Source organism: Neoarius graeffei, chromosome 10, assembly GCF_027579695.1.
Source record: "Neoarius graeffei isolate fNeoGra1 chromosome 10, fNeoGra1.pri, whole genome shotgun sequence".
Lineage (NCBI taxonomy): Eukaryota > Metazoa > Chordata > Actinopteri > Siluriformes > Ariidae > Neoarius > Neoarius graeffei.
In genome coordinates, this window is record NC_083578.1 from 36,675,919 (window position 1) to 36,688,640 (window position 12,722).

Here is a 12,722-nt window from a genome sequence, read left to right on the forward strand (position 1 = left end):
CAACGTCGGCAGACATCCGACTGACATCTCCTTCAGTGCGCTGCAGCCGGTCTAGGTGCTGACTCCATGTCTTGGTCAGATCGTTCTGTCAGGGACCAGACAGGAGAGGAGATCAAATGCACTCAAACCACAGTTTATTAGTAACAGGGGAAAAGGGAGTTGGGAGAATGTGTGTGAAGTTCAGTGGCAGGAGGACTGAGAGGCAGGGATGGCTGGTGGGAGTGTGGTGGTGATGTCTGAGGTCTCCCATCCAAGTACTGACCAGGCCCGACCCTGCTTAGCTTCTGAGATCAGACAGGATCAGGCGTTGTCAGAGAGGTGTGGCTGTAGGCTGACAGCACTTGGGTTACAGGCAGTCTCCCAGCAGTAGTCCCTCAGCAGGCTGGAGTTAGGGAGCAGGCTGGAACACAGAGTCACAGATCAGATAGCAAGATAGGGGACAGAAATGCAGGGTCAGGTTGCCGGGGCTGGAGAGTAGGGCTCCAGGCAGGGCTGCTCACACCGGGCTGATGGAGAGGCAGGCGAGCAGCAGGGCTGGGTAGGCTGGAGATCAGGCGAAGGTACAGGAGAGGCAGGCAAGAGGCAGAGTCGACAGGACAGAAGGCAGATCAGGTTACCGGGGCTGGAGAGCAGACAGAGTCAGACGGAACAGAAAATAGTCAGGAGTCAGAGTCGTAGGAACACAGAGCAGGTTATCACGCTGGAAGTTGCAGACGATCTGACACTGAGGCTTGGGAGAACTGCAGCTTAAATACACACGGGGGGAAGCAGGTGATCGGCGACAGTCACTGAAAGTTAATAAGAGGAAGTGAGAGCGGGCGTGGCCGGTAATGCTGAGTGGAGATGTTACCTGAAGAGAGAAGCCCACAGGTAGGACCATGACATCTGTATTGGAAATCACAAAATGGGCTCAGGAATATTTCCAGAGAACATTATCTGTGAACACAATTCACTGTGCCATCCGCCGTTGCCAGCTAAAACTCTATAGTTCAAAGAAGAAGCCGTATCTAAACATGATCCAGAAGCGCAGATGTCTTCTCTGGGCCAAGGCTCATTTAAAATGGACTGTGGCAAAGTGAAAAACTGTTCTGTGGTCAGACGAATCAAAATTTGAAGTTCTTTATGGAAATCAGGGATGCCGTGTCATTCGGACTAAAGAGGAGAAGGATGACCCAAGTTGTTATAAGCGCTCAGTTCAGAAGCCTGCATCTCTGATGGTATGGGGTTGCATTAGTGCGTGTGGCATGGGCAGCTTACACATCTGGAAAGACACCATCAATGCTGAAAGGTATATCCAGGTTCTAGAGCAACATATGCTCCCATCCAGACAACATCTCTTTCAGGGAAGACCTTGCATTTTCCAACATGACAATGCCAAACCACATACTGCATCAATTACAGCATCATGGCTGCGTAGAAGAAGGGTCTGGGTACTGAACTGGCCAGCCTGCAGTCCAGATCTTTCACCCATAGAAAACATTTGGCGCATCATAAAATGGAAGATACAACAAAAAAGACCTAAGACAGTTGAGCAAATAGAATCCTACATAGACAAGAATGGGTTAACATTCCTATCCCTAAACTTGAGCAACTTGTCTCCTCAGTCCCCAGATGTTTACAGACTGTTGTAAAGAAAAAAGGGGATGTCTCACAGTGGTAAACATGGCCTTGTCCCAACTTTTTTGAGATGTGTTGTTGTCATGAAATTTAAAATCACCTAATTTTTCTCTTTAAATTATACATTTTCTCAGTTTAAACATTTGATATGTCATCTATGTTCTATTCTGAATAAAATATGGAATTGTGAAACTTCCACATCATTGCATTCCATTTTTATTTACAATTTGTACTTTGTCCCAACTTTTTTGGAATTGGGGTTGTACTTATCACAAATTAAGCTATTACTCATGACAGAAAAAGAATGACTAAACATCCTGCATTCAACACACTGAACAAGCTGAATATTTGCCATGTTCAATGGGTAACATACCTTACTCGAAGATTTGTTGATATTCAGGCAGATCTGATGTGGATGGCCTCCGATTGCTGTCTTTATATGGTAAGGAAAAAACTTGCAGTCTTTGGTGTTCTTCAAGAGAAATGAAAATGTGGACGAAAGGACAGTGAAAATACAGACACAGTCACTGAATTGTTTCGTGGATAAACCTGGCTTGGAAATGTATGTTGCACGCAAGCCTGCACCAGAAAACACCTTATATTCAGGCCATGATGGCCAGTCATGTGAGAAAGCCAGCACCAGATGGATAACTCGCAAAAAGGTAAGCACCCTATTATATGTAGAAACTCAGTGTACACGTTTATGTATGTGTGTCCATACTAACTATAAAGCCTATTTATTTATTTATTTATTTATTTATTTATTTATTAACTGTGTGAATACAGGTAGAGACATGTAATGTGCCACAATAGTTTATATCGTCTAAATATAGGCTAGTGGCAGCTGAAAGCCAAGTGTGAATTTATAGCGCGACTATAAGAAGCTCCATACTTAACCCTCTGGGGTCTGAGGGTATTTTCTGGGACTAATGATTTTGGAATGCTCTGATTTTGTTGTCAATTTCAACAAATCTAGGCAGTATTTTCAAAGGCATATGACTTTTTTGTATTCAGCACAAGTTCAATAACAATAATATCTATGTAGTATACTGTATACGTCATGATTGTATTTTAAAAAAAACAGATAAATCAAGATGTTGTATAAAGCAGTTTTAGAACTGTGTTGGAATGTGTGAAAAAACATTACCCACTGTGACGAAGCATTTTGGTCACTTGAGGTAATTCTATTCAATATTAGGAATGTATCGAGCACAAAAACTTAAATCTGCTCCACTGATTTGGACAATTAACTGCCCATCAAAAATGTATGTCCTATTGTTTCAGGATAAAGGGTTGGCAGTGGGAGGAGTATTCAATGAGAAGAGTAAAAAAATTTCATTCCATTCAAAGAGAAGAGTGAATACCTCTCCCACTGCCAACTCTTGATCCCATCAGGTCAAGTGATCAAAACGATTCATCACAATGGATTAAGTAATGTTTTTCACACATTCCAACACAGTTCTAAAACTGATTTTTACAGCATCTTCATTTATCTGTTTGTTTGTTTGTTTTTAGGTTTTACTCTATTCAGTGTTTCTTGAAATTAACTCTTGTACTATATTTCATCTAATTTAGGCAATTTAAAAAATATAATAATATTTGGCAGTGGGCACACAGGAAGGTGTAAAGTATAAAGTTTGTCAATATGTTTATCATGCTTGTATGATAAAAACTCAAAGTTATTTATCTAAATACATGACCTACTCATTCTAAACCTGTCGAGCTTTGCCAGAAAAGCTCTCGATCCCAAAGGGTTAAATATATGTACATTGCAACCCTGCTATAACAAACTCCTTGGGGGATGTCCAAATAATTTATTATACCAAAAAGATCGTAATACTGAAATGGACCCACTCATCACACCAAATAAGAAAAACATATGTAAAACAAGACCAACTGTGTTTGAAGCAAGTGTAAATATAGATTACTTACATATTTAAGAAATAAAAGAAATAAGTCACAAGTTTGCTTGATGCATCTTCTTTCTTTTCAGCCCATCGTGTTGATTGCAGCTATGGATGAAGTCTCGGAGCTTTTTTCTTTTGCTTTAAAACTTGAAATGGAATTTTTCAGGATACCATATTCTTTAGACTAATTTTTGGCTTTCTTACAACACTTTATATGGTCCAGGCTATGAACTTTGTCTTTGACAGTGTCACAGTGGTGCACCTCAAACTGCTTCTCACATGTATGCATGGTGCAACATTAGGACTAATTACCCTGCACCTATTCCGGATTAGAGTGCAATCACAGCACACACTTATAAGGACTCTTACTGCACACAGATTTTGTGAAGTATGCCCTCTGTACCTTGTGTCTCATTTTACTAAGTGTTTTGTAGCACTGTGTTGATACTCTGGTTTCTGACTCTGTTTTGTATTTTGCCCTTTTTCTCCGCCTTTGATATCCTGTCCATGCCTTGCTTGATCATTGCCTGTTTCTTAAATCTGATTTTTGACCACTGATTTGGATGTTCGCCAGCATGTTTTTAAATAAAAACTCTTCTAGCAATTACGATTGGCTGCATTTCCTGACAAACGGAGAGTATTTTATGTTTACGAGTAGCCATGACAACAGTGCTTATGCAATCAAGACTCAAGTAAAACTGCTTTTTGCTTGGAAAATAAAGTCTTCTTAAGGGATGTTTTTGAAGTCAGTGATTGCCGTTCTTGATAACTGTTAGTGATTGACACCTATAGTAGGCTAGTTAAATCTTTATTTTATGGCGTTAACACGTATTGTTAACTTGACTGTGGACTTGATTACTTATTGTTTGTCTCGGGGGGGCAAGAGGAGCACATGGCTCAGTGATGTTTTTTTTTTGAAGACTGATTCATCATCACTAAAGGCAAGGGACATGAACTTAGTTCATTATAAGCAAAATTAAAATAGTTTGTTATAGCAGGGTTGCAGGGTATTAGCTTTGAATGTCTATACTATTCTAGCTAATCGGCTTGCATGGCCTGAATCCCTTTTTCTGTGGATGGGGTTGGAATATTATTGGCACAGCATCGGGTTTGAATCTAACGCAACCTGCACAGCCCAAGAGCTTGGCCTACAGATTCCTTTCAAATCAGTCAGGCTCAAAATGGTCCTCACAGACAACAGACTTTCTCCCAAAGGAGTGTGTTTCTAAAGTGTGACCTGTTCTGGAGTTGTGTACCCACTGTTTAGCAAGTCATTTGCTCAGATGTTGGCAATGGAACACAGAAAAAAATGCTTTCCCTTATTTCATGTTTATCATTTTTGCAAATCATAGGCTTTGCACTCTGCCATTTTCAACAATACTTTGTCCATCCAAATACATTGTGGTGTCAGGAGCAGTGAGCCATTAAAGATACAGGAAACCTATCAACGATTCTACGTCATGCTGCCCTTTGACACCACCCACAAAATGGCAATATGGTTGTGCGCTTCAGTGGAACTTAGGTGAGTGGGAATATCATAGAATTTTAAAGCATTGCTTTATGTGATACAGTGTGACAATACAGGGTAGTCAAAATGCATTTGTGCAAAATGTGTAATATTTCTAGCCTATGTTTATTTTCTTGCTGCGGGTACCCTTTAAAGCTTATGCTTTGAGGCAACCTGGCAAAAAAATTCATAAAACGAGGTAAAGCATTCTGGAATAAGCAGTACCAGGGTACAGGCTGCCAGGTTGGCAGAAAGGGTCTGAAACCAGTGATGCACTCAAACACCAGAGTTCCAAAACTCCAGTAATCCACTGTCACTGTGTACTTCTGCTGCTCCAACAGCTCAGGTGCCTGAAAAGAGAGTGAAAGAAAAGAGAGAATGTTCCATCTATCAACAGGTCACTAACTTCCTGCTCTAATCCAGATCCCACTACAACCTGAGACCCAAGAGCTTCCTCTCTAAGGCTCTGTCAGGATCTTAATGTTCAATTTCTTACTTTTAAGACCTTCTCAGTGACAAATAAAATATAATTTATGACCAAAATGGCAGTGGCAGACATACATTTTCATTACAGATATAAAAATAAAACACATCAAATCTACACAGTCCACACAAATGAAGTGTACATAATATGGAAAGCAGTGACCATCAGAGGCCTTGGTTGACATAGGTTTTAACCAGCAAAAGCATTTGCTCGACACCAAATACATTTTTTTTTAAGTTTTTCATGACATAAAAATGTTTGTAGCCTAAAATCTAAGGCCATGTAAATTTGAATTTAAGAAAATATAGTTTACTATGGCCTTTAATAACCATGAACTTATATCTAATGATTTCTTCTGAGACTCATGTTTTGCAGTAATTTTATGTCATGACTCCCAAATTGTCCACCTCCTTAGCAGCAGCAGAAGAATTTCCACACTTGCCTTGCTTACTTGAGTCTAAGGCACTGGTGCTTACAGTGGTGCTTGAAAGTTTGTGAACCCTTTAGAATTTTCTACATTTCTGCATAAATATGACCTAAAATATCATCAGATTTTTACACAAGTCCTAAAAGTAGATAAAGAGAACCCAGTTAAACAAATAAGACAAAATATTACACTTGGTCATATATTTATTGAGGAAAATGATCCAATATTACATATCTGTGAGTGGCAAAAGTATGTGAACCTTTGCTTTCAGTATCTGGTGTGACCCCCTTGTGCAGCAATAACTGCAACTAAACATTTCCGGTAATTGTTGATCAGTCCTGCACACTGGCTTGGAGGAATTTTAGCCCATTCCTCCATATAGAACAGCTTCAACTCTGGGATGTTGGTGGGTTTCCTCACATGAACTGCTCGCTTCAGCTCCTTCCACAACATTTCGATTGGATTAAGGTCAGGACTTTGACTTGGCTGTTCCAAAACATTAACTTTATTCTTCTTTAACCATTTTTTGGTAGAACAACTTGTGTGCTTAGGGTCGCTGTCTTGCTGCATGACCCACCTTCTCTTGAGATTCAGTTCATGGACAGATGTCCTGACATTTTCCTTTAGAATTCGCTGGTATAATTCAGAATTCATTGTTCCACCAATGATGGCAAGCCGTCCTGGCCCAGATGCAGCAAAACAGGCCCAAACCATGATACTACCACCACTATGTTTCACAGATGGGATAAGATTCTTATGCTGGAATGCAGTGTTTTCATTTCTCCAAACATAACGCTTCTCATTGTTGTTCAGTGTTCTCCTGATGGTGGACTCATGAACATTAATGTTAGCCAATGTGAGAGAGGCCTTCAGTTGCTTAGAAGTTACCCTGGAGTCCTTTGTGACCTCGTCGCCTATTACACGCCTTGCTCTTGGAGTGATCTTTGTTGGTCGACCACTCCTGGGGAGGGTAACAATGGTCTTGAATTTCCTCCATTTGTACACCAGCTGTCTAACTGTGGATTGGTGGAGTCCAAACTCTTTAGAGATGGTTTTGTAACCTTTTCCAGTCTGATGAGCATCAACAACGCTTTTTCTGAGGACCTCAGAAATCTCCTTTGTTCGTGTCATGATACACTTCCACAAACATGTGTTGTGAAGATCAGACTTTAATAGATCCCTATTCTTTAAATATAACAGGGTGCCCACTCACACCTGACTGTCATCCCATTGATTGAAAACACCTGACTCTAATTTCACCTTCAAATTAACTGCTAATCCTAGAGGTTCACATACTTTTGCCACTCACAGATATGTAATATTGGATCATTTTCCTCAATAAATAAATGACCAAGAATAATATTTTTGTCTCATTTGTTTAACTGGGTTCTCTTTATCTACTTTTAAGACTTGTGTGAAAATCTGATGATGTTTTAGGTCATATTTATGCAGAAATATATAAAATTCTAAACGGTTCACAAACTTTCAAGCACCACTGTATAAACCTGCTTTGAAACAAGCTCAGTTGTAAAAAGTACTACAATTGAATTCTATCCAATTCTATTCTGTACTCAAATCAAATCTTAAAATAAAAGATAGCAAAAGATACCCACCAAATACTGCAGAGTCCCTACAAATGATGTGCACAAACTGCTCTGGTCTAACTCCTTAGCATAGCCCAGGTCAATGATTTTGTGAATTAACTGAAACAGAAAATTTGGGGAGGGGGAAGCCAGGAGAAACCTTTACATGAAAAAAAATTAATTTAGATGGTATTTACACAGAAAAAAATACATTTATCTAAAAAAAAAAACTTCCAATACTTAAATTCTAACTCAAACACACACACACACACACACACACACACACACACACACACACACACACACAAAAAAAAAAAAAAAAAAACCTAACCCTTTTCTCTCCCTGTTGAAGCACAATGTTCTCTGGTTTGAGATCTCTGTGAATTATCCTCTTCTTATGAAGGTATGTGAGGGCAGAGGCTGAAAAGAAATACCAAACAGGTCCTTTAATAATCAACCTGCACATGTACTTGCCCATAAACTGTGTCAAAACTATACATTGAACTGGTCTGTCTTTTTTTCTTTTCCAGGAAAATTCCATTAAGATTTCATTTTCAAGGCTGACCTTCAAATGTTCACCGGTCATCATGATTACAAAGCATATGATGTCACTACTATCATGTGTCATGTGTGACAAGAAGACCAATTAAATTACTAAGTGGTATTACATACCAGTCCATAACTCAGACTAATTAATGAGCCCATAAGTTCATTTTTTAAACTTGTATCAGGGTAGTTGCTCTTAGAGCATATTTCACACAGCATATTTCCCACAGCATAACTTAAACACAATTCAATACATTAACCCTTTGGTGACTGACCCCTTGAAAATGGTTCCTCCAGGAACGATGACGTTTCAGTTGTCAAGACAACGGAAAAACTAAAATACAAAAACAGAAAGATATGTCACAATGCTCTTGTGCACAAAACAAAATGCTCTTGTATTTGTATTTTAGTTTTTCCGTTGTCTTGACAACTGAAACGTCATGGTTCCTGGAGGAACCATTTTCAAGGGGTCAGTCACCAAAGGGTTAAACAAAGCAACTTCTGACCTTCCTTGGAAACATTTTATGTAACTTTAACCTTTTACAGTGCCCTGCGAAAGTATTCATTATTCACAACCCCCGCACCCTTGTGTTTTTCCAGTTTTGTTGCATTACAACCTGGAATTAAAATGGATTTTTATTTGGATTTTATGTAATGGCCCTAACAATGTAGTCCAAATTATTGAAGTACAAAAGCATGTACTTCAACAAAAATGTACAAACTGCAATGTTGTGAGTACATTTGTATTCAGCCCCCTTTGCTTTGAAACCACTAAATAAGCTCTGGTCCAACCAATTAACTTCAGAGTCACATAATTAGTTGATTAAGGTCCACCTGTGTGCAAAATGTCACATGATCTGTCACATGATGTCAGTATAAAAACACCTGTTCTGAAAGGTCCTTGATTCTATAACACTACTAAGCAAGCAATATGAAGACCAAGGAGCTTTGAACCAAGGTCAAAAACAAAGTTATGGAGAAGATGGGTTATAAAAAAAATAATAATAATAATCATCCCTAACTTCCCATGGAGGACCATTAAATCCATTATATTAAAATGGAAAGAATATGGCACTACTACAAACCTAACAAGAGAAAGTCGCCTACCAAAACTCACAGACCAGGCAAGGAGGGCTCATCTATGATTCAACAGAGATAAGAGAGTCAACAAAGCTACCAAAGGTAACATTGAAGGAGCTCCAAAGATCCACAGTGGAGACGGGAGTATCTGTCCATTGGACCGCTTTAAGCCATATGCTCTTTTGAGTGGGGCTTTATGGAAGAGAAATAAAAGCTACTGTTGAAAGAAAAAAAATAAGAAAACACACTTGAAGTTTAGTGTAGAAAGTTGTCTTGTCAGATGAGACTAAAATTGAACTTCTTGCCCATCGTGGGAAATGCTATCCATGGTGCATACCCAACATTCCCCATCACCCCAAGAACATCATATGTATGTACACTCAAGATTTCTGTTATTTTTGTCTTAATTATTGTTTGTGTCAAAATAAAAAAAAAAAATTTAAAAAACATTCTGCACTTTCAAAAGTGGTAGGCATGTTGGGTAAAACAAATGGTACAACCCCCCCCCCAAAAAAAAAAATATCCATTTTAATTCCAGGTTGTAAGGCAACAAAACAGGAAAAACACCAAGGACATAAATACTTTTGCAAGGCACTGTATATATCGTGTCTTACAAAAGTATTCATCTCCCTTCATGCTTGTCCTGATTTGTCGTGTTACAAGCTGGAATCAAAATGGATTTTTGGAGGGTTAGCACCATTTGATTGACACAACATACCTACCACTTTAAAGGTGCAAATTGTTGTCTTATTGTGAAACAAACAATAATTAAGATTAAAAGACAGAAATCTGGACTGTGCATAGGTATTCACCCCCCAAAGTCAATACTTTATAGAGCTACCTTTTGCTGCAATTACAGCTGCAAGTCTATTGCGGTATGTTTCTATTAGCTTAGCACATCTAGCCACTGGGATTTTTGCCCAGTCCTCAAAGCAAAGCTGCTCCAACTCCTTCAAGTTAGATGGGTTGCGTTGGTGTACAGCAATCTTCAAGTTATATCAGAGATTCTCAATTGAATTGAGGTCTAGACTCTGATTAGGCCATTCCAAGACATTTAAATGTTCCCCTTTAAACCACTCCAGTGTAGCTTTAGCAGTATGCTTAGGGTCATTGTCTTAGTGGAACGTGAACCTTCATCCCAGTTTCAAACCTCTGGCTGACTCAAACAGGTTTTCCTCCAGAATTGTCCTGTATTTAGTGCCATCCATCTTTCCTTCAGTCCTGACCAGCTTTCCTGTCCTTGCTAATGGAAAATATCTGCACAGCATGATGCTGCCGCCACCATGCTTCATGGTAGGAATGGTGTTCTCAGGGTGCTGGGTTTACGCCACACATGACATTTCCCATGATGGCCAAAAAGATCAATTTTAGTCTCATCTGACCAGAGAATCTGATTCTATGTGTTTGGGGAGTCTGCCACATGCTGTTGGGCAAACTCCAAATGTGTTTTCTTAAGCAGTGACTTTTTTTTCTGTCCAGTCTTCCATGAAGCCCCACTCTGGGGAGTGTATGGCTTAAAGTGGTCCTATGGGCAGATACTCCCATCTCCGCTGTGGATCTTTGCAGCTCCTTCAGTGTTATCTTTGGTGTCTTTGTTGCACCTCTGATTAATGCCCTCCTTGCCAGTCTGTGAGTTTTGGTGGGTGGCCTTCTCTTGTCAGGTTTGTAGTGGTGCCATATTCTTTCCGTTTTGCTATCATGGATTTAATGGTGCTCCCTGGGATAATCAAAATTTGGGATTTTTTTTTTTATATAACCCAATCCTGAGCTATACTTCACAACTTTGTCTCTGACCTGTTTGGAGTGCTCCTTGGTTTTCATGTTGCTTACTTAGTTGTGTTGCAGAGTCAGGGTCCTTCCAGAACAGGTTCATTTATACAGACATCATGTGACACTTTGTACACAGGTGGATCTTAGTCAACTAATTATGTGATTTATGAAGTGAATTGGTTGGACCAACTCTTACTTAGGGGTTTCATATGAAAGGTATTCATATGAATACCTATGCACACTCCAGATTTCTATTTTTTCATCTTAATTATTGTTTGTGTCACAATAAAACAACAATTTTCACCTTTAAAGTTGTAGGCATGTTGTGTAAATCAAATGGTGTTATCCCCCTGAAAATCCGTTTTAATTCCAGCTTGTAATTGAACAAAACAGGATAAACACCAAGGGAGATGAATACTTTTGCAAGACACTGTAATTTGAAATCATACCTTATTACTGGAATATCAAAGTTAAATTTTACTTCCCAAACCTCATGAGAACCTCCTGTGAGTCATGCTTCATTCTGCCTGCCCGTATATGAGGAATCAGGGAGAAGGAAAAGGGTAGCACTGGGTTTGAAATTGATGTGCGCTCATTCTCTCAACTGTTATACAAACCACTTAGTGAGGTCACTGTTTTGTGTTCTTGGCCCAGCAACTTATGCTATAATGCATGTGTGTAGGCTAGAGAAAAAGAGAGGTAAAGCTACAGCAGCTGTGAGGTCATATACATAATTTATCTCTGTACACTATCAACCAGGAGGAAGTGCTGGTATGATGACTAATCATCCACAGCAGCTAATGATTGTATTAGTGGCGATATTGATGTGTCAAGGATGAAGAGAAAAGTGAGTGAGTATGTATGGTGTGCGGAGGTGGATGGGGGATTGGCTGGGTGTGTGCATGGATGGGCATGGAGTATACATGTCGTATACCTCACCCTTAACTTCAATTCTATTTTTTGTGGATACGAGCAACAGAACATGGAAAATCCCCAGATGAACACATTTAGACTGTATGAGTAAGTTTTCATACACTCATCATGGACAGGAATATCAAGGAATAATTGGCATTTCAATGACAAACTGTTCTTTTTCTGGGAAAGAATGCTTGGACAGGGCGGCATGGTGGTGTAATGGTTAGCGCTGTCGCCTCACAGCAAGAAGGTCCTGGGTTCAAGCCCCGGGGCCGGCGAGGGCCTTTCTGTGTGGAGTTTGCATGTTCTCCCCGTGTCCGCATGGGTTTCCTCCGGGTGCTCCGGTTTCCCCCACAGTCCAAAGACATGCAGGTTAGGTTAACTGGTGACTCTAAATTGACCGTAGGTGTGAATGTGAGTGTGAATGGTTGTCTGTGTCTATGTGTCAGCCCTGTGATGACCTGGCGACTTGTCCAGGGTGTACCCCGCCTTTCGCCTATAGTCAGCTGGTATAGACTCCAGCTTGCCTGCGACCCTGTAGAAGGATAAAGCGGCTAGAGATAATGAGATGAATGAGATGAGAATGCTTGGACAACATACAGTAGATATGCATACATTTATTAGAATATAATAGATATGCATACATTTAATACAAAATTAACAAGAATTTGGTGCAAAAGTTTTAATTTATTTTGGGTTTTCTGAAACCAACAATTATAGATACATAATATTATACATACAGTGTCAAACATATACTAATAGGTTTATTAGACGCTCACTGGCTGTGCTGTGAAAATTGTGCATCCAGACGCTCATCAAAGTTTCCAAATCTGTCATTGCTTAACACTTGAGCATTTTCTATTGTGAATATGATCATTACAAAGAT

At 39.6% G+C, this 12,722-nt stretch overlaps 1 protein-coding gene and 1 long non-coding RNA gene across 4 annotated transcripts in view; both read right to left on the reverse strand.

The window, feature by feature from the left end:
• LOC132893038 (uncharacterized) overlaps positions 1 to 3,081 on the reverse strand; it is a 29,226-nt gene extending 26,145 nt beyond the window's left edge. The window contains exon 1 of the long non-coding RNA XR_009655504.1: positions 1,991 to 3,081. This is a non-coding gene — a long non-coding RNA (uncharacterized LOC132893038). The remainder of the gene's footprint in view (positions 1 to 1,990) is intronic.
• Positions 1 to 12,722, reverse strand: part of ikbkb (inhibitor of nuclear factor kappa B kinase subunit beta) — a 270,093-nt gene that overhangs the window by 147,272 nt on the left and 110,099 nt on the right. For all 3 annotated transcript variants that reach the window (XM_060931748.1, XM_060931749.1, XM_060931750.1), the window contains exons 6-8: positions 7,857 to 7,945; positions 7,556 to 7,645; positions 5,257 to 5,381 (exon numbers count right to left, since the gene is read on the reverse strand). In XM_060931748.1, coding sequence (XP_060787731.1) covers positions 5,257 to 5,381; positions 7,556 to 7,645; positions 7,857 to 7,945 — 304 coding nt within the window. The remainder of the gene's footprint in view (positions 1 to 5,256; positions 5,382 to 7,555; positions 7,646 to 7,856; positions 7,946 to 12,722) is intronic.